This window comes from Herpailurus yagouaroundi, unplaced genomic scaffold (assembly GCF_014898765.1).
Source record: "Herpailurus yagouaroundi ecotype Mexico unplaced genomic scaffold, PumYag 250, whole genome shotgun sequence".
NCBI classification, from domain to species: Eukaryota; Metazoa; Chordata; class Mammalia; order Carnivora; family Felidae; genus Herpailurus; species Herpailurus yagouaroundi.
Genome location: NW_024412467.1, coordinates 12,717,082 through 12,730,897, shown reverse-complemented (window position 1 = coordinate 12,730,897; position 13,816 = coordinate 12,717,082). Strand labels below are relative to the sequence as shown.

Genomic DNA, 13,816 nt, shown 5'->3' with positions numbered 1-13,816 from the left:
CTCTACCAGCTGAGCTACCCAGGCGCCCCTTGACTTCTTTTACAAGACGGACTTGGGCACTGTCCCTAAAGTGAATGGTGGAGGAAGAATTGGTTCTGTATGGAACCATTTTGAGAGAAATGAAAAGGCAAAAAAGTTGGGCAGAGATTACGATGTATTTCTATGAACTCACACCCAGTGTGCCTGCCTCTCCAGCCTCCCCTTCCACCTCCCCCACCGCTCCCTCCCCTGATGCCGCTGGGACAGCAAGACCCCCCCACCCCGTCCTCCTCCCCCGCCCCAGCCTTCTGGAAGGCAATGAGGATGGAGACTTTATGATGACCCGCTTCCACTTAGGGAATAATAAATAATCATGGCGCCACACAGTTGATAAGCCGGCCCATCATGCATGCGTGTGTCTTCGTGTGAGAACCTCATAACCGTAGGGCTCAGACCATAGGAAGTGTCTCGTGTCATCCCAATTATCACCCAAGAATTCATCGTGTACGGCTTCCTGTGTTCACCTGCATGGAAGTGCATCGCCCACCCGTACAGAGGCATAAAGTGAGTGATAGTTAACATGAGGTTCATAAGGTGTTAGTTTCCTCACGGTTCTCGAACGTTGCTTTCAAAGAATTACAGTACACTACAGTGAGCGTCTCTTACAATTTGAGAAACCGTTTATCAACCTATCGCCACAGGCAAGTGGTTTTTTTTTTTTTAAAGTGTTTCTAACACTGTTATGAATATGATTGTGATACCGTATGCCGTAAAGATGTTATAACTCCTCACCCAGTGTACGGGCTAGCTACCGCGGAGCAATCGTATCCATTTCAGTCATTGCTGCTGCTTCATTACTGACGTATGAATTGTGTTATGTGTGAATAAATACGAACTTTTCACATTGCCTTTTACGTGTTTTTTAATGTTTATTCATTTTGAGAGAGAGAGAGAGAGAGAGAGTGTGTGTGCACACGAGCGGGGGAAGGGGAGAGAATCTCAAGCAGGCTTCACGCCCAGCATGGAGTCCAGTGTAGGGCTCCATCTCAGGACCATGAGATCATGACCTGAGCTCAGATCAAGAGTCTGATGCCTTAACCAACTGAGCCGCCCCAGTGCCCCTCTTTTATTTTTTGATGTCTACCGTTAGTAATATGTAGAGCATCTACAGTGTTTTGTATCATATATAAGAATATTGATGTAGATCATGACAGGTGATTCACGTTGTGAATGGACAATGTACTTTGGGTATCGATACGTACAGTACTGTAAATGTATTTGCTCTCCCTTGGGATTTTCTTAATAGCATTTTCTTTTTTCTAGCATACCTTCTTGTAAGACTACATTATGCAATACACGTAACATGCAGAATGTGTGTTAATTGCCTGTTTATTTTATCAGTAAGGCTTCCAGTCAACAGTAGGCTGTTAGTAGTTAAGTTTGGGGGAATCAAAAGTTATACGCAAGATTTTTTACTGCACAGAGGTCGCTGCCCTTTACCCCACATTGTTCAGGGGTCAACTGTACATACAATAAAATTCACCAGTTTGAAAGCGTGCCATTTAATGAGTTTTGGCAAGTGTGTCCCGTAGCGTAGCCATGACCATGATCATGGACCCGGAATATAACTTCAGGCCTTTTGCAGTCAGCCTCCTGCTCTCCCCCCTGGCTCAGGAAATCCCAAGTTTTGGAGGCCAGGAAGTTTTGTCTGCCCTTTTTTTTTTTTTAATGTTTATTTATTTATTTATTTATTTTGAGAGAGAGAGGGAGAGTGTGAGTGGGGGAGGGGCAGAGAGCTAGAGAACACAGGGTGGGGGGCAGTGGTGGGTGGAGACAGAGGCTCTGAAGCAGGCTCCCCGCTGACAGCAGAGAGCCCAACGCAGGGGGCCCAAACTCACGAACCTTGAGATCATGACCTGAGCTGAAATCAGACGCTGAACCGACTGAGCCCCCCAGACACCCCCATCTGTTTTACGCATTGCTCTATCCCCAGCTCCCTGAACTCTGGCACACGTGAGTGCTTGATAGACTTCCGTTGGGTGAATGGAGGCCATCGTGCATAGTTACTTCAGTGCACGAATTCCACATTTCGTAGGTAGTTTCTTGTTAAATGAAGGGCTGATGAAGCTGCCTTTCCTGCCCTGTCACATGCCCCCGGCTGGCAGATGTTCAGGATGTTCTGTCACCTCTCTGCTGCCCTCCAGGTGAGCCTGTGGCTGTAGCTGTGGGGACCGTTGCCTTAAGGATGAAGGAGTGGGGGAAGGAGGGCAGAGGGCCATTAGGGTCCCGGGAGAAAGAGGAGGCTCAGAGAGCAGCCGCTGAAGCAGAGAGGCAGGGGGTGGGGGGGCTCGGAGGGTCTCGGGGGGTGCTTTGAGAGGAGAGGATAGTCAGAAGCGTCAAAACAGCTCAGGGTTTGTGGGGAAGTACAGGGTGGATGTCGATGATCCACGGCGTAGATGTTTGTTCCCCATTCACTCCCCAAGTGAAGGCTGACACTATTAGCAGGTGGAAGAGTGACCCTCGAAGGTAAAACGAAAGGCAGAACACCACCACCGCCGCAATGAAGATCTAGAATGTTTCGGTCATTGCCAGAGGCTCCCTTTTGCCCTTTCCTCATAGGCTCGCAGCCCCAGACAACGACTACCCTTCTCTCTTTCACGGTAGATGAGACTTTTCTCTCCTAGAAGAGGAATCGTACTTTAAAAATATATTTTTATATATTCTGTTAATATGTGCACTGTTTTGTTTTTTTTTTTTGAAGTTTATTTATTTGGAGAGTGAGAGTGGGAGAATGAGGGAGGAAGAGAGAGAAGGAGAGAATCCCAAGCAGGCCCTGCATTGTCAGCCCAGAGCCCGATGCAGGGCTCGAGCTCATGAACCTGCGATCATGAGATGGTGACCTGAGCCGAAACCAACCATCAGATGCTTGACCAACTGAGCCCCCGAGGCGCCCCTGTTCTTTCTGTGTGTAGTTGTGTGTGTGTGCGGAGCCATAATTATAGTTATAAAAAACTGAGTTTGTCAACTGTGGCCATGATCAATCGGGCATCATTTTGTATTTCACTTTTTTTCCTGCATCAATGAAAGGGACCTCATATGTTTTGGGACTCCATGAAAAGAGTAGATTCAACCTGAATTACTTTCTTGCATAATATTGCTTTACTTCCTGGTCATAATTTACTCGAGTGGAAAATGGGACAGGTTGCATTATCCCTGCCTTGGAAGTGGGGAAATGAAAAGCAGTTTCTTCAAGGTCCCTTGTTGGTCCCAGGGTTAGGACGGAGGCTGGCGCCCAGGCCCCTGTGCCCCGTCCGCCACACCGCGTGGGCCTAAGGCGGATGTGTTCCAGCTCGCTCCCCCCGGAAGCCGCCTGCCTCCACGTTCCAGAGCCTTAGTGCACCCTTCCTTCTCTGACTCGTGTCTCCTGTCTCACCCCCAGGACCTGGCCACCCCTCAGGCCTTTGCGCGAAACCCATCCCTGGTGTGGGAGTTCTACCACTACCGGCGGGAGGTGATGCTGAGCAAGGAACCGAACCCCGGGCACCTCGCCATCGCTGAATGTGAGGCCCGGCTGCGTGGGCAGGGCCGCCGGCTTGTGGTCATCACTCAAAACATCGATGAGCTGCACCGCAAGGCTGGCACCAAGAACCTTCTGGAAATCCACGGTGAGGCGCCCTTGCGTGGGGAGGGGAACCAGACTTCAAAACACGTGTCCTGCCATTTCCCACCTGGACCCACCGAACCACAGTCTGCACTTTGACAGGACACCCAGGCGTCTGGTGTGCGGGTCACACGGCAGAGACGCGAGTGCCTAGGGAGGCTGGTGGGAAGAGGGAAGTTTGGGCCATCGAACAACTTACGGCTTTGGCAGGAGCCGCCCGGGAAGACTCTGGCATTCCTGGGGGGTGGCCGTTTCCTTTCCCCGCCTCCCCAGCTGGCCTGTCCCCTGAGGCTGAGCCTCTGCCCAGCTCTCAACAGATCAGTGACCAAGCCCGCCAGGTTTGTGACACCTGTGGAGTTTGTCTTACGTCCCGCTGGCTTCCCTCTGCCCTTGATGACACCGTCTCCCTCACGTCCTCTTTAATCCTCTCCCTCCTTTGAGCTTACCAAAAATCTCGTAAACTCATACAGTTTCACATTCATTCATACAAGAGCATAATCCCAAGGGCATTTGTATTTAAGAGTCTACAAAACTTCCATCCCAAGCCACGCATTGCTAATTGTGGAATTTCCAGCAGTGGTGACCCAGGGGGGAATGTGGCTGGTTTCCTTGGGTATGCAGTGAAGTTGCCTATTTTTGCCTGGGATAATGGAAACCGAGCACTGTTCACTTGGGTCCCGTCCCTCTTTTGTGCCCTAGCCATAGTCAGCCACTTGCTGACCCAGTGTCTTGTTGGCACCTTCTCCTGCTGGTCTGGGCCACTGTCCATGTGGCTCCTCTGGTTTCTTTACACTATCAGAATGCAGGCGGTGTCTCTTGCCATGTATAAATGTGTCAGATGGGGGTGTTAACACCTGTCTTGGTTGTTTGAAGGATTAAATAAGATGATATGTACATATTATTAGTTGGGACTTACGGGGTTGCAAGCGATAAGAACTCTCTTCTAATTTAGGTAAAAACAGGTGCGCCTGGGTGGCTCAGTTGGTTGAGCAGCCAACTTCGGCTCAGTTGATGATCTCACGGTTCATGAGTTCAAGCCCTGCGTTGGGCTCTGTGCTGACCATTCAGAGCCCGGAGCCTGCTTTGGATTCTGGGTCTCCCTTCTCTCTCTGCCCCTTCCCTGCTCACACTCTGTCTCTTTCTCTCTCTCTCTCTGCCTCTCTCTCTCTCTCTCTCAAAAATAAACATTCAAAAAAAATTCTGATTTAGGTAAAAAAAAAAAAAAAAGAAAGCCCCTTCTTTCATCAAACTAAAGATGCCACCAAATTTTAACATGTATCGTGTTTTCAGTGTGACCCTCGCAAAGGAAATAGTCTGCCTAAGCCATCATATTTTATTATCCCTGAGCATTGTTATTTTTTACTTACCGAAATGGCCTACTAAAACTTACATAGACACAGATTTTTAGAAACTGTATCACCCTTGCACATATAAAAAACAGTGAAATATAAAAATGCGCATATGAAAATGAGTGAAATAAAGTGGTTAAGATACTTCTCACGTTCCGACTCTTTCGAATCACTTCTGAATGACTCCAAGGCGTCAGTGTTTTCCAGGCGTGTTTTCCACGCATTTCCTAAAAGGCTGCTCCCCGCTCGTCTCCGGGTTCCCCTCCAAGCTGCCGACACACATCCTGGAAGTCTGATATTGGGCCTTCCTGGATCGACACCAACAGGTGTCGGGGGGAATGTTCTAGACAACAACCCGAACTCGTTTTCTTCCCCCAAATGGCCCTTTGCTTGTTTGTGGGCTGAAACATCCAGGGCTGGCCCTTGCCCCAGCAGTCCCTGGGGAATAACAGCCATGTCCCCACACGTTTCAGCCATCATCGTTCTCCTGTAACAGGTGTGCCAGCTCTGACGGCCGCCTCACATCCGTCCTCCCGCCGGGTAGCGGTCGTAGGACACATGCGATTTCAGAGATACTAACGTGGGGGAGAATGGCCTTGCCGAAACTGACAAAGTAGGGATGTTGTCTCACAGAACCCGGGAGTCCCGGGTTGGAGCTGATGTCGTGAGCAACAGTCTCTTCTTGCTCTGCCCCCCACCCCAGCTTTGTTGACTCTTTGAATAAAACCTCACTTCTCCCCGTGCATGCGGTCTGCCTCCGTGCGCCAGGCCAGTGAAGGGAGCTGTTGGCCGCTCTGGGCACCTTGCTTGGGTCACATACCTCCCTGTGACCGAAGGCCATTGCCAGAGGATTACGGTACCGTGATTGGACCAGTCGGGGGCGTGAGCCTAAGCTTGTATTTGGGGATGGGATTGACAGCTCCACCCACTCGGGATAGAGGAGAGATGGCTCCCCGAGGAAGGAATACTGGGCAGAATGGAGCAGTGGACGTCCACTCTGGTGCGTGGTGAACATTTAGTGAATCGTGGTCACCGTCGTTGCTTTAGCTCAATAAATGGGTTGCTAGTTTTAACAATTACTTGCTTCACTTGTTAGTTGCTCATGTATTTACTGAGCTGCTTTTGTAGAAAGACTCAAGATTTGTTGAGTCGACGGTAGGATTTTGCCAATACATCCAACGTTTTGAGCCTTCGTCAGTCATGTACCTAGTAAACCACGCCCTTGGGTTTACACTGGCTTCATGTACCCTACTGACCACCTTCAAGTCCGCCTCAACATCAGGATCATTTGAGAGCTCCTTAATCATGCCGTAAGTCATTTTATCTGTCTCTCTCCCTTCCAGATTACAAAATCCAGGAGGCAGATGTCCGTGGCTCAGTAGAACTGCGTGCCTTTGGATTTCCCTTGACACCTAGGGCAGGCCCGTTTGTTGAAATGAACGAATAAAAACTAAATTCTGTTGTACCCCTTTAGACATGGAGACAATTCCTTCTAATTATGCTAAATTCCGGTCTTGTTTAACTTGTGTTTTTCAGGTAGCTTATTTAAAACCCGATGTACCTCTTGTGGAGTTGTGGTGGAGAATTACAAGAGTCCCATTTGTCCAGCTTTACTGGGAAAAGGGTAAAGACACTGCTCTACGGAATAAGTGTACTTTGTTTTCTCTTTTAAGTTGAACATAAACGGAAGGAAATTGAACAGTAGCCTAAGATTCCTGTGGATAGTTAGGAGAAATGAGACTAGGTTACAGTACAGCCATAGGATAAAAGAACTATTTTGCTCAAAATTTACAATGCTAAGTGAAAACCACAGGACCTAACTCTTATCTAATACGATCCAAACTTCATATTTAAACACATGCACGTGCACACACACACACACACACACACACTCATACAAACACACGCACACCCCATGTGGGTATACCTGGTATATAGAGATAACAGACCAGAAGAAAAGACAACAAAATATTAACAGTGATTATCAAGAATAGTGGGGTTATGGGTAATTTTGATTAGTTCTTTATATCTTTCTGGAGTTTTTCTAACATTTCTGTGATGAGCATGTACTGTTATAACTAGGGAAAAAAATAAGAGTAGACTCGAAATATTGAGAAAAAATTTACCTGGCCATTTAAAAAATTTTTTTAAAAATGTTTTTAATGTTTATTTACTTTTGAGAGAGAGAGACAGAGGTGTGAGCAGGGGAGGGGCAGAGAGAGGGAGACACAGAATCCAAAGCAGGCTCCGGGCTCTGAGCTGTCAGCACAGAGCCTGATACGGGGCTTGAACTCACAAGCCTTAAGATCATGACCTGAGCTGAAGTTGGACGCTTCACCAACTGAGCCACCCAGATGCCCCTTACCTGGCCATTTTAAATCAGGATAAATTATATAGGTAATATATGAATCCAGTATCCTCGCAGAAGATTCCAATGATGAGGTATACAGTGCATATCAGGAAGCTCCCCCTTAACATCCTGGTGGCTCCGCCCCTTCCCCACATGCAAATTCCCTTTTCTGACATAAAATCACTGGTTGTTAACTGTGTGGTGCCTGCCCTTCCAGTACCCTTCTAAGTCAGCTTGTATTAACTATGAGTTTGGGAGCTGTATACCGCCAGGCGAATATACAGACTTACGTTATGTTTTCTCTCTGTTCTTTGATTATACCAATGTCATTGTTTCTTTACTAACATCACTTACTCCAGGGCTCCAGAACCTGAAGCTCAGGATGCCAGGATCCCAGTGGAGAAACTTCCCCGGTGGGTAAAAATCTCTGATCCGTATTTGGTTTTCCAGATGGAAATAAAAAAAAATTAAAAAAAAAACAATCAAAATCTAAGTTCATTTGCTGAGATGCCTCTTAAGTGCACAAATGCAGACGGACAGGGGCCAAAGGTTGAAGGTGAACCACCCCAGGGCGAGGAGAACCACTCCCTTCCCGTCCCTTTTTTGCTTTGCACTGTCCCTTTTTGCTTTGCACTGTGGTGGGATAATTTGAGGCCTGGAAAGTTTCTGGAGCTGTTATGCCCCAACTGCTTACCTGGTGCTTATGAAGCGTAGAGGCGGACGTCTTGTGAAAATGTTAGCTGGTATCATCTTCATTCTCCTCCTTGTTGTGTGTTATTAGCCCAGGGCAAAGGAGGCAGTAAAAGGTCTTGCAAAAGTGAAATTATAGGACCAAACAGGATTTTTGCAGATAAAAAAAAAAAATATAAGAAAAGCCCTAGAGAAAGATTTTTGTGTCGGTTTTTCAAAAGCAGACATTACAACGCCATTTCCCAAAGTGTTCTTAGAACACTCGACCCATGTGATGTTGATGGACTACTTAAGAAATGATGTTATGTGTTCAAATAAATATGGAAACTGTAGAGTAAACAAATTTGAAGTATGTTTGCTTTACTGCAGGACTTCTCAGAGCATTTAATACACCAGAGTACACTGTTCTTTAAAGAATAGTTATAATTTGTGAATGTTTCACTAGTTTATTTAACCACAGAACCCTATTTGTTATTCTTTTCAACGTTTTTTAATTTAAGTGTTTTATTTACTTATTTTGAGAAGACAGAGAAAGGATGAGAGCGAGTGGGGGAGGGGCAGAAAGAGAGGGAGAAAGAGGATCCCAAGCAGGCTCTGTGCTCTTAGTGTGGAGCCTGACGCGGGGCTCGATGCCATGGCCCTGAGATGATGACCTACCTGAGCTGAAATCAAGAGCTGGGTGCTCAACCGACTGAGCCACCCAGGCGCCCCAGAGCCCTATTTATTATTCTTAATAAGGGTTTTTATTACTGAATCCTAAAGTTTGATCTAAAACAATAGGGAATCATGGGCAGTTCTTGAGAAGATTATTTATGATGAAAGTGAGGTTTGGGAGGTTGTTGTAGAAGGTCTACGTAAGATGACCCACAGGCAGTGGGGAGTGGAAGAAGAGGAAGATGGCGAACTTGGCCGTGCCCAGGGCAAGAGAAAGGTGAATCTGAGGGAAAGTGAAAGGGGGACACAGATGCGACTAGCAGGTGGCTGGTGTGTTCGAGGCAGGGCTGAGCCTGGTTCCTCCCGGCTGCCATGCCGAAGAGTGCGATGGCGTAGCTGGGAAAGGGAAAGCTGTGGTTAAAACCCCACATCCAGCCGAGTCCATGTTGATCAATTGGCCTTATCCAAGATTCATGGATCGGACAGCATCCCACGTAGCAGACAGAAGCTCCAAGGAGCTGCGCACAATGGAAGACGTTTATAGGTGGAAGAGGCAGGGCGAGGAAGTTCTTCGGACAAAGACGGGAATTGTTTCGGACAAGGTCACCTTCCTTCTGGGGACCCAAGGGGTGTTTCAGGCGGGTTACCCCACTAGTGCTGACCAAGTGGCTCCAGATTGACTGGTTAAAGACCACAGGCCCTGGAGAGGCTGGATATACAGCTAGGTTAGGTACTAAGTCTTGGTTTGCTGATATGGGGCTTAGCCCATGGGACTCCATTTTGGGCCTGTGGTCTCTCTTTTTTAACACGGTTTAGAAAGAGAATGGTAAGGTTGGCTGAAACACAGCTGTCAACATATCAGCCCAGTGCATCCGGACAAAATGAAAGCTTTAGAAGGGCCTGAATATTCAGAATAAGCTCACATGGTCTGGAAGGGGAGGGAGGGAGGATAACAAGGAAGAGGGCGACAGACTTGATTTGGGGTAGCCCCTAGCCTTCCTCTGATCCAGTGGGGCAGATCTTCTTGCAGGGCAGGTGTTGGGGTTGGGTGAAGGATAATGTTCCCACAGGTGTGAAGAGGCGGGGTGCGAGGGCCTGCTGCGACCCCACGTGGTGTGGTTTGGCGAAAACCTGGATCCTGCCATTCTGGAGGAGGTTGACAGAGAGCTGACCCTCTGTGACTTATGTCTAGTGGTAAGTCATGCCCTCCCCTGATCCTCGAGATTTTCCGGAACACCAGGACTGGGGTGGAGTTTGTTGTGTTTTTTTATGTTTCCTTCCTTCCCTCTCTCTTCCCTTTCCTTCCTTCCTCCTCTTCCTACTGTGTGTGTTGAGAGGTTTTGTACCCTACAGAAGAATTAAGAAACAACGAATACGAATTGATCGTAAATGTGAAACTGCGGAAGACCGTGTCTTGGGCTTTGCAAAGACACTCCCCTCCTGCCAAAAATAATGAAAAGAGCATGTTATTGGTTCTGATTTTGAAAGTAATACATGTTCATTATTACATTTGAGAAAACACAAAAAAGTGTAAAATTATAAGGAGGAAATTAGAAATCACCAATGATTCTACCATCCAAAAATAGCCACTGTTCATTTTAGTGTATTTTTTCCTAGATCAGAGGTGAGAAACTGTGGCCGGTGGGCCAGATCTAGGCTGCCACTTGTTTTTGTAAATAAAGTTTTATTGGAACACAACCATGCCCATTCTTCTACGTATCGTGTATGGCTGCTTTCACACTCCAATGGCAGAGTTGACTATTTGTGATGGAGACTGTATGGCTTATAAATCCTAAAAATATTACTATATGGCCCTTTCCAGAAAAACATTTCCCTACTCCTGGTCTAGACCTTTTATTGTGCAGATGTATACATATGGTTAAAAATTCAAAAGTGGGTTCATACCGTATGTTCTGCTTTGAAACAACTTTATTCATGTAGCGATTCACCGGGCATATTCTGTGTCAGTACATCCACAAATCTGTATCATCTTTTCATTGGCGGCATGGTGTTCTGTTGCATGGATATACAAGGATGTATTTAACCAATCCTCCATTGTTGGACATTTAGGCCATTTCACATTTTGATATTTTAAATAATGCTGTAGTGAATATTCTTTTTTTGTTGTTAATTAAAAAAAAATTTTTTTTTAATGTTTATTCATTTTTGAGAGACAGAGCATGAGTGGGGAAGGGGCAGGGAGAGAGGGAGACACAGAATCCGAAGCAGGCTCCAGGCTCTGAGCCATCAGCACAGAGCCTGATGCGGGGCTCGAACCCACGAACTGCGAGATCATGACCTGAGCCGAACTCGGACGCTCAGCCGACTGAGCCACCCAGGCACCCCTGTTGTTAATTTTTTTTTAACGCTTACTCATTTTTGAGAGACAGAGATAGCGTGAGTGGGGGAGGGGCAGGATCTGAAGCAGGCTCCAGACTCCGAGCTGTCAGCACGGAGCCCGATGCAGGGCTCGAACTCACGAACTGCGAGATCATGACCTGAGCCGAAGTCAGACACTTAACCGACTGAGCCACCCAGGCGCCCCTGTAGTGACTATTCTTAGACATAACTCCTCGCATACTCTTCAAATCATTTCCTTGGGACATATTTCCTAGAAATGGAATGAATTAGACAGAGGGTGTGCATATTTCAGAGTTTTCTTAACACATCTTTAAAAGCAGAAGCACATTCTCATGGGTACACATTCATTCAGCCAGTATTTATTGAGTGCACCCCAATGTTTCAGTGTCTGTTCATCACCAGTGCTTAAATGAGAAAACCTGGTTTGTACAACATGTTCTGGCCTTTCCATTCTTGTAAAGCACACTTAAACATATGCATCTATGGGGAAAAACCTGAAAGGATGTATAACAGTGGTTGTCACAGGGTAGTGGGAGTATGAATAACGTGAGTATATTTTTTCTTTGCGTTTTCTAATGTTAAAAAAGAAAAGAAAAAAACGAACATGGATTATTGGCATTACTTCACAGAGCAGAGACAAAACCGAGCCCTTGATCTGCCGTTCCCTCCGTTTGTGCTCCCTTTTCCCTAGCACATTCTTCTAGTGATCAGCCGACAGGATGCCTCTTAACTCCCCATCTGTCCCTTGGAAGCTCTCCATCTGTTTCATCCAGCTAGCTTTCCTCACATCTTGCAACCCTAAACTGGCCTGAGTTTGTGTAAGGTTTTCTGGAAGAATGTTTCCTCTCCCTGTAGTGTGGTCATTTGTCCGTTTCCATTTGTTTGCTTTGTAGGTGGGAACTTCCTCCGTGGTTTATCCTGCTGCCATGTTTGCCCCCCAGGTGTCTGCCCGCGGAGTGCCAGTGGCCGAATTCAACATGGAAACCACCCCAGCCACGAACAGATTCAGGTACAGGGACCAGGTGGGAGATGGACGGTGCTGAGCACGTTTAGACACGTTATCTAAACAGATGTCACCTTTGGTTCTAATTAGAAAAAAAAGAGAGAGAGAGAGAGAGAGAGATGGAGACACACAGAGTATATGTTTTCTAATTTGGTCGGTCGTTGCTTTGACGGAAGAACAAAATCTTCACTGTAGACCAAGGTAGCTATGTCTTTTTACAGGGAATTTGCCTTAGGGCTTTTGGGGTTCACATTTTGAAAGTTCTTCTTTGATTAGCGTTTTGAAAGTTCTTTGATTCCCTAGGCTTTGCTGTCATTCGTGTGTTTATGTGAGATTTAGTAATGGCATTTCGGTGTAGGCGAGTTGAATACCCAGCACAGCCGGGGAGATGCCCGTACACCCTCATCACTCTGTTCTCACTGCGCGGCGTCCTGGGTGAGCTCCTCTTTGGTCTCATTGCCAAATAATTGCCAAGTTGCCACATATCTTCAATATCAGTACTTGGGGCCATGCCACGATACTGATCCCTTCTTCCACACTGTGGAAAGCGGAGACCATCAGAGTATGCGTTTTGGGGGTTCCGTTTTGTCCTCACCTTCCTTTCGCTTTCTTTTTTCACCCTGGCTGTTGTGTCTTCCCTTAGTTTATACATTTTTATCAGTCTGCTTAATTCCTTTCTAGAATAAGGTAGAACATGAAAAACTCTTAAAGAAATATGAACAAATGGAAAACTTCACTGAAACTTCTCTTTTTTTTTTTAAGTGTTTAATGTTTATTTATTTTGAGAGAGAGAGAGAGAATGAATGGGGAAGGGGCAGAGAGAGAGGGAGACAGAATCTGAAGCAGGCTCCATCAGCAAAGAGCCCGACGCGGGGCTTGAACCCACGAACTGCGAGATCATGACCTGAGACGAAGTCAGACGCTTAACTGACCGAGCCACCCAGGCGCCCCTGAAACTTCTTATCATTACTTCAGCAGTTTTCACCTCAACGACATATTTTAAAAATACCGACGGGGGCGCCTGGGTGGCTCAGTTGGTTGAGCGTCCAAATTCATCTCCGGTCATGATCTCACAGTTCGTGAGTTCGAGCCCTGCGTCAGGCTCTGTGCTGACAGCTCGGAGCCTGGAGCCTGCTTCAGATTCTGTGCCTCCCTCTCTCTCTGCCCCAACCCACTTGCATTCTGTCTCTGTCTCAAAAATAAATAAACATTAAAAAAATTAAAAAAAAAATACCAACGTGTGGGTACCACCCAGGAGGTTCTGATGTAATTGGCCTGAGGTATAGCCTGGGCATCGTGATTTTTATCAGCTTCCTAGATGATTCTAATGTGCAGCCACGGTGAGAACCAGCATTCTGAGTCTTCACTGGGATAAAAATGTGCCACAGACTGTGTGACTGTCTTCAGGTGACTTGGCCGAATCTAGTTTCCTCCACGTCTTTTTAATCGGCTATGGTTTGTGTCCTCAGTCCACCTCTTCATTTGTGCGTAAGTGGTAGGAATGAGGAAGACGTCCCTTTAAAAAACTGCCTTCGATTATAAAACTGATTCTTTGAAAACTCCCCAGGAGAAGAAATATAGAAGATGAGAATATGTGGAAGGACATTCATGTTCATGGACCAGACAAGTTAATATTGTTACTATGGCAGTGCTTCCCACCCTGATTACAGATACTGCTAGTCTCTATCGATATTGCTGCTGGCCTGTTTGCTAAAATTGGCAAGTTGGTCCCAAAATTCATACGGAAATGCAAGGGACCCAGAATAGCC

The 13,816-nt window shown here is 46.6% G+C and overlaps 1 protein-coding gene across 7 annotated transcripts in view; it reads left to right on the top strand.

Moving 5' to 3' along the window:
• SIRT5 (sirtuin 5) overlaps nt 1-13,816 on the top strand; it is a 39,181-nt gene that overhangs the window by 14,536 nt on the left and 10,829 nt on the right. For 5 of the 7 annotated variants that reach the window (XM_040460679.1, XM_040460676.1, XM_040460675.1 and 2 more), the window contains exons 4-8: nt 3,419-3,644; nt 6,526-6,613; nt 7,699-7,752; nt 9,754-9,877; nt 11,938-12,053. In XM_040460679.1, the coding sequence (XP_040316613.1) occupies nt 3,419-3,644; nt 6,526-6,613; nt 7,699-7,752; nt 9,754-9,877; nt 11,938-12,053 (608 nt within the window). The remainder of the gene's footprint in view (nt 1-3,418; nt 3,645-6,525; nt 6,614-7,698; nt 7,753-9,753; nt 9,878-11,937; nt 12,054-13,816) is intronic. The other 2 variants (XM_040460680.1, XM_040460681.1) reach the window with 2 other exon arrangements.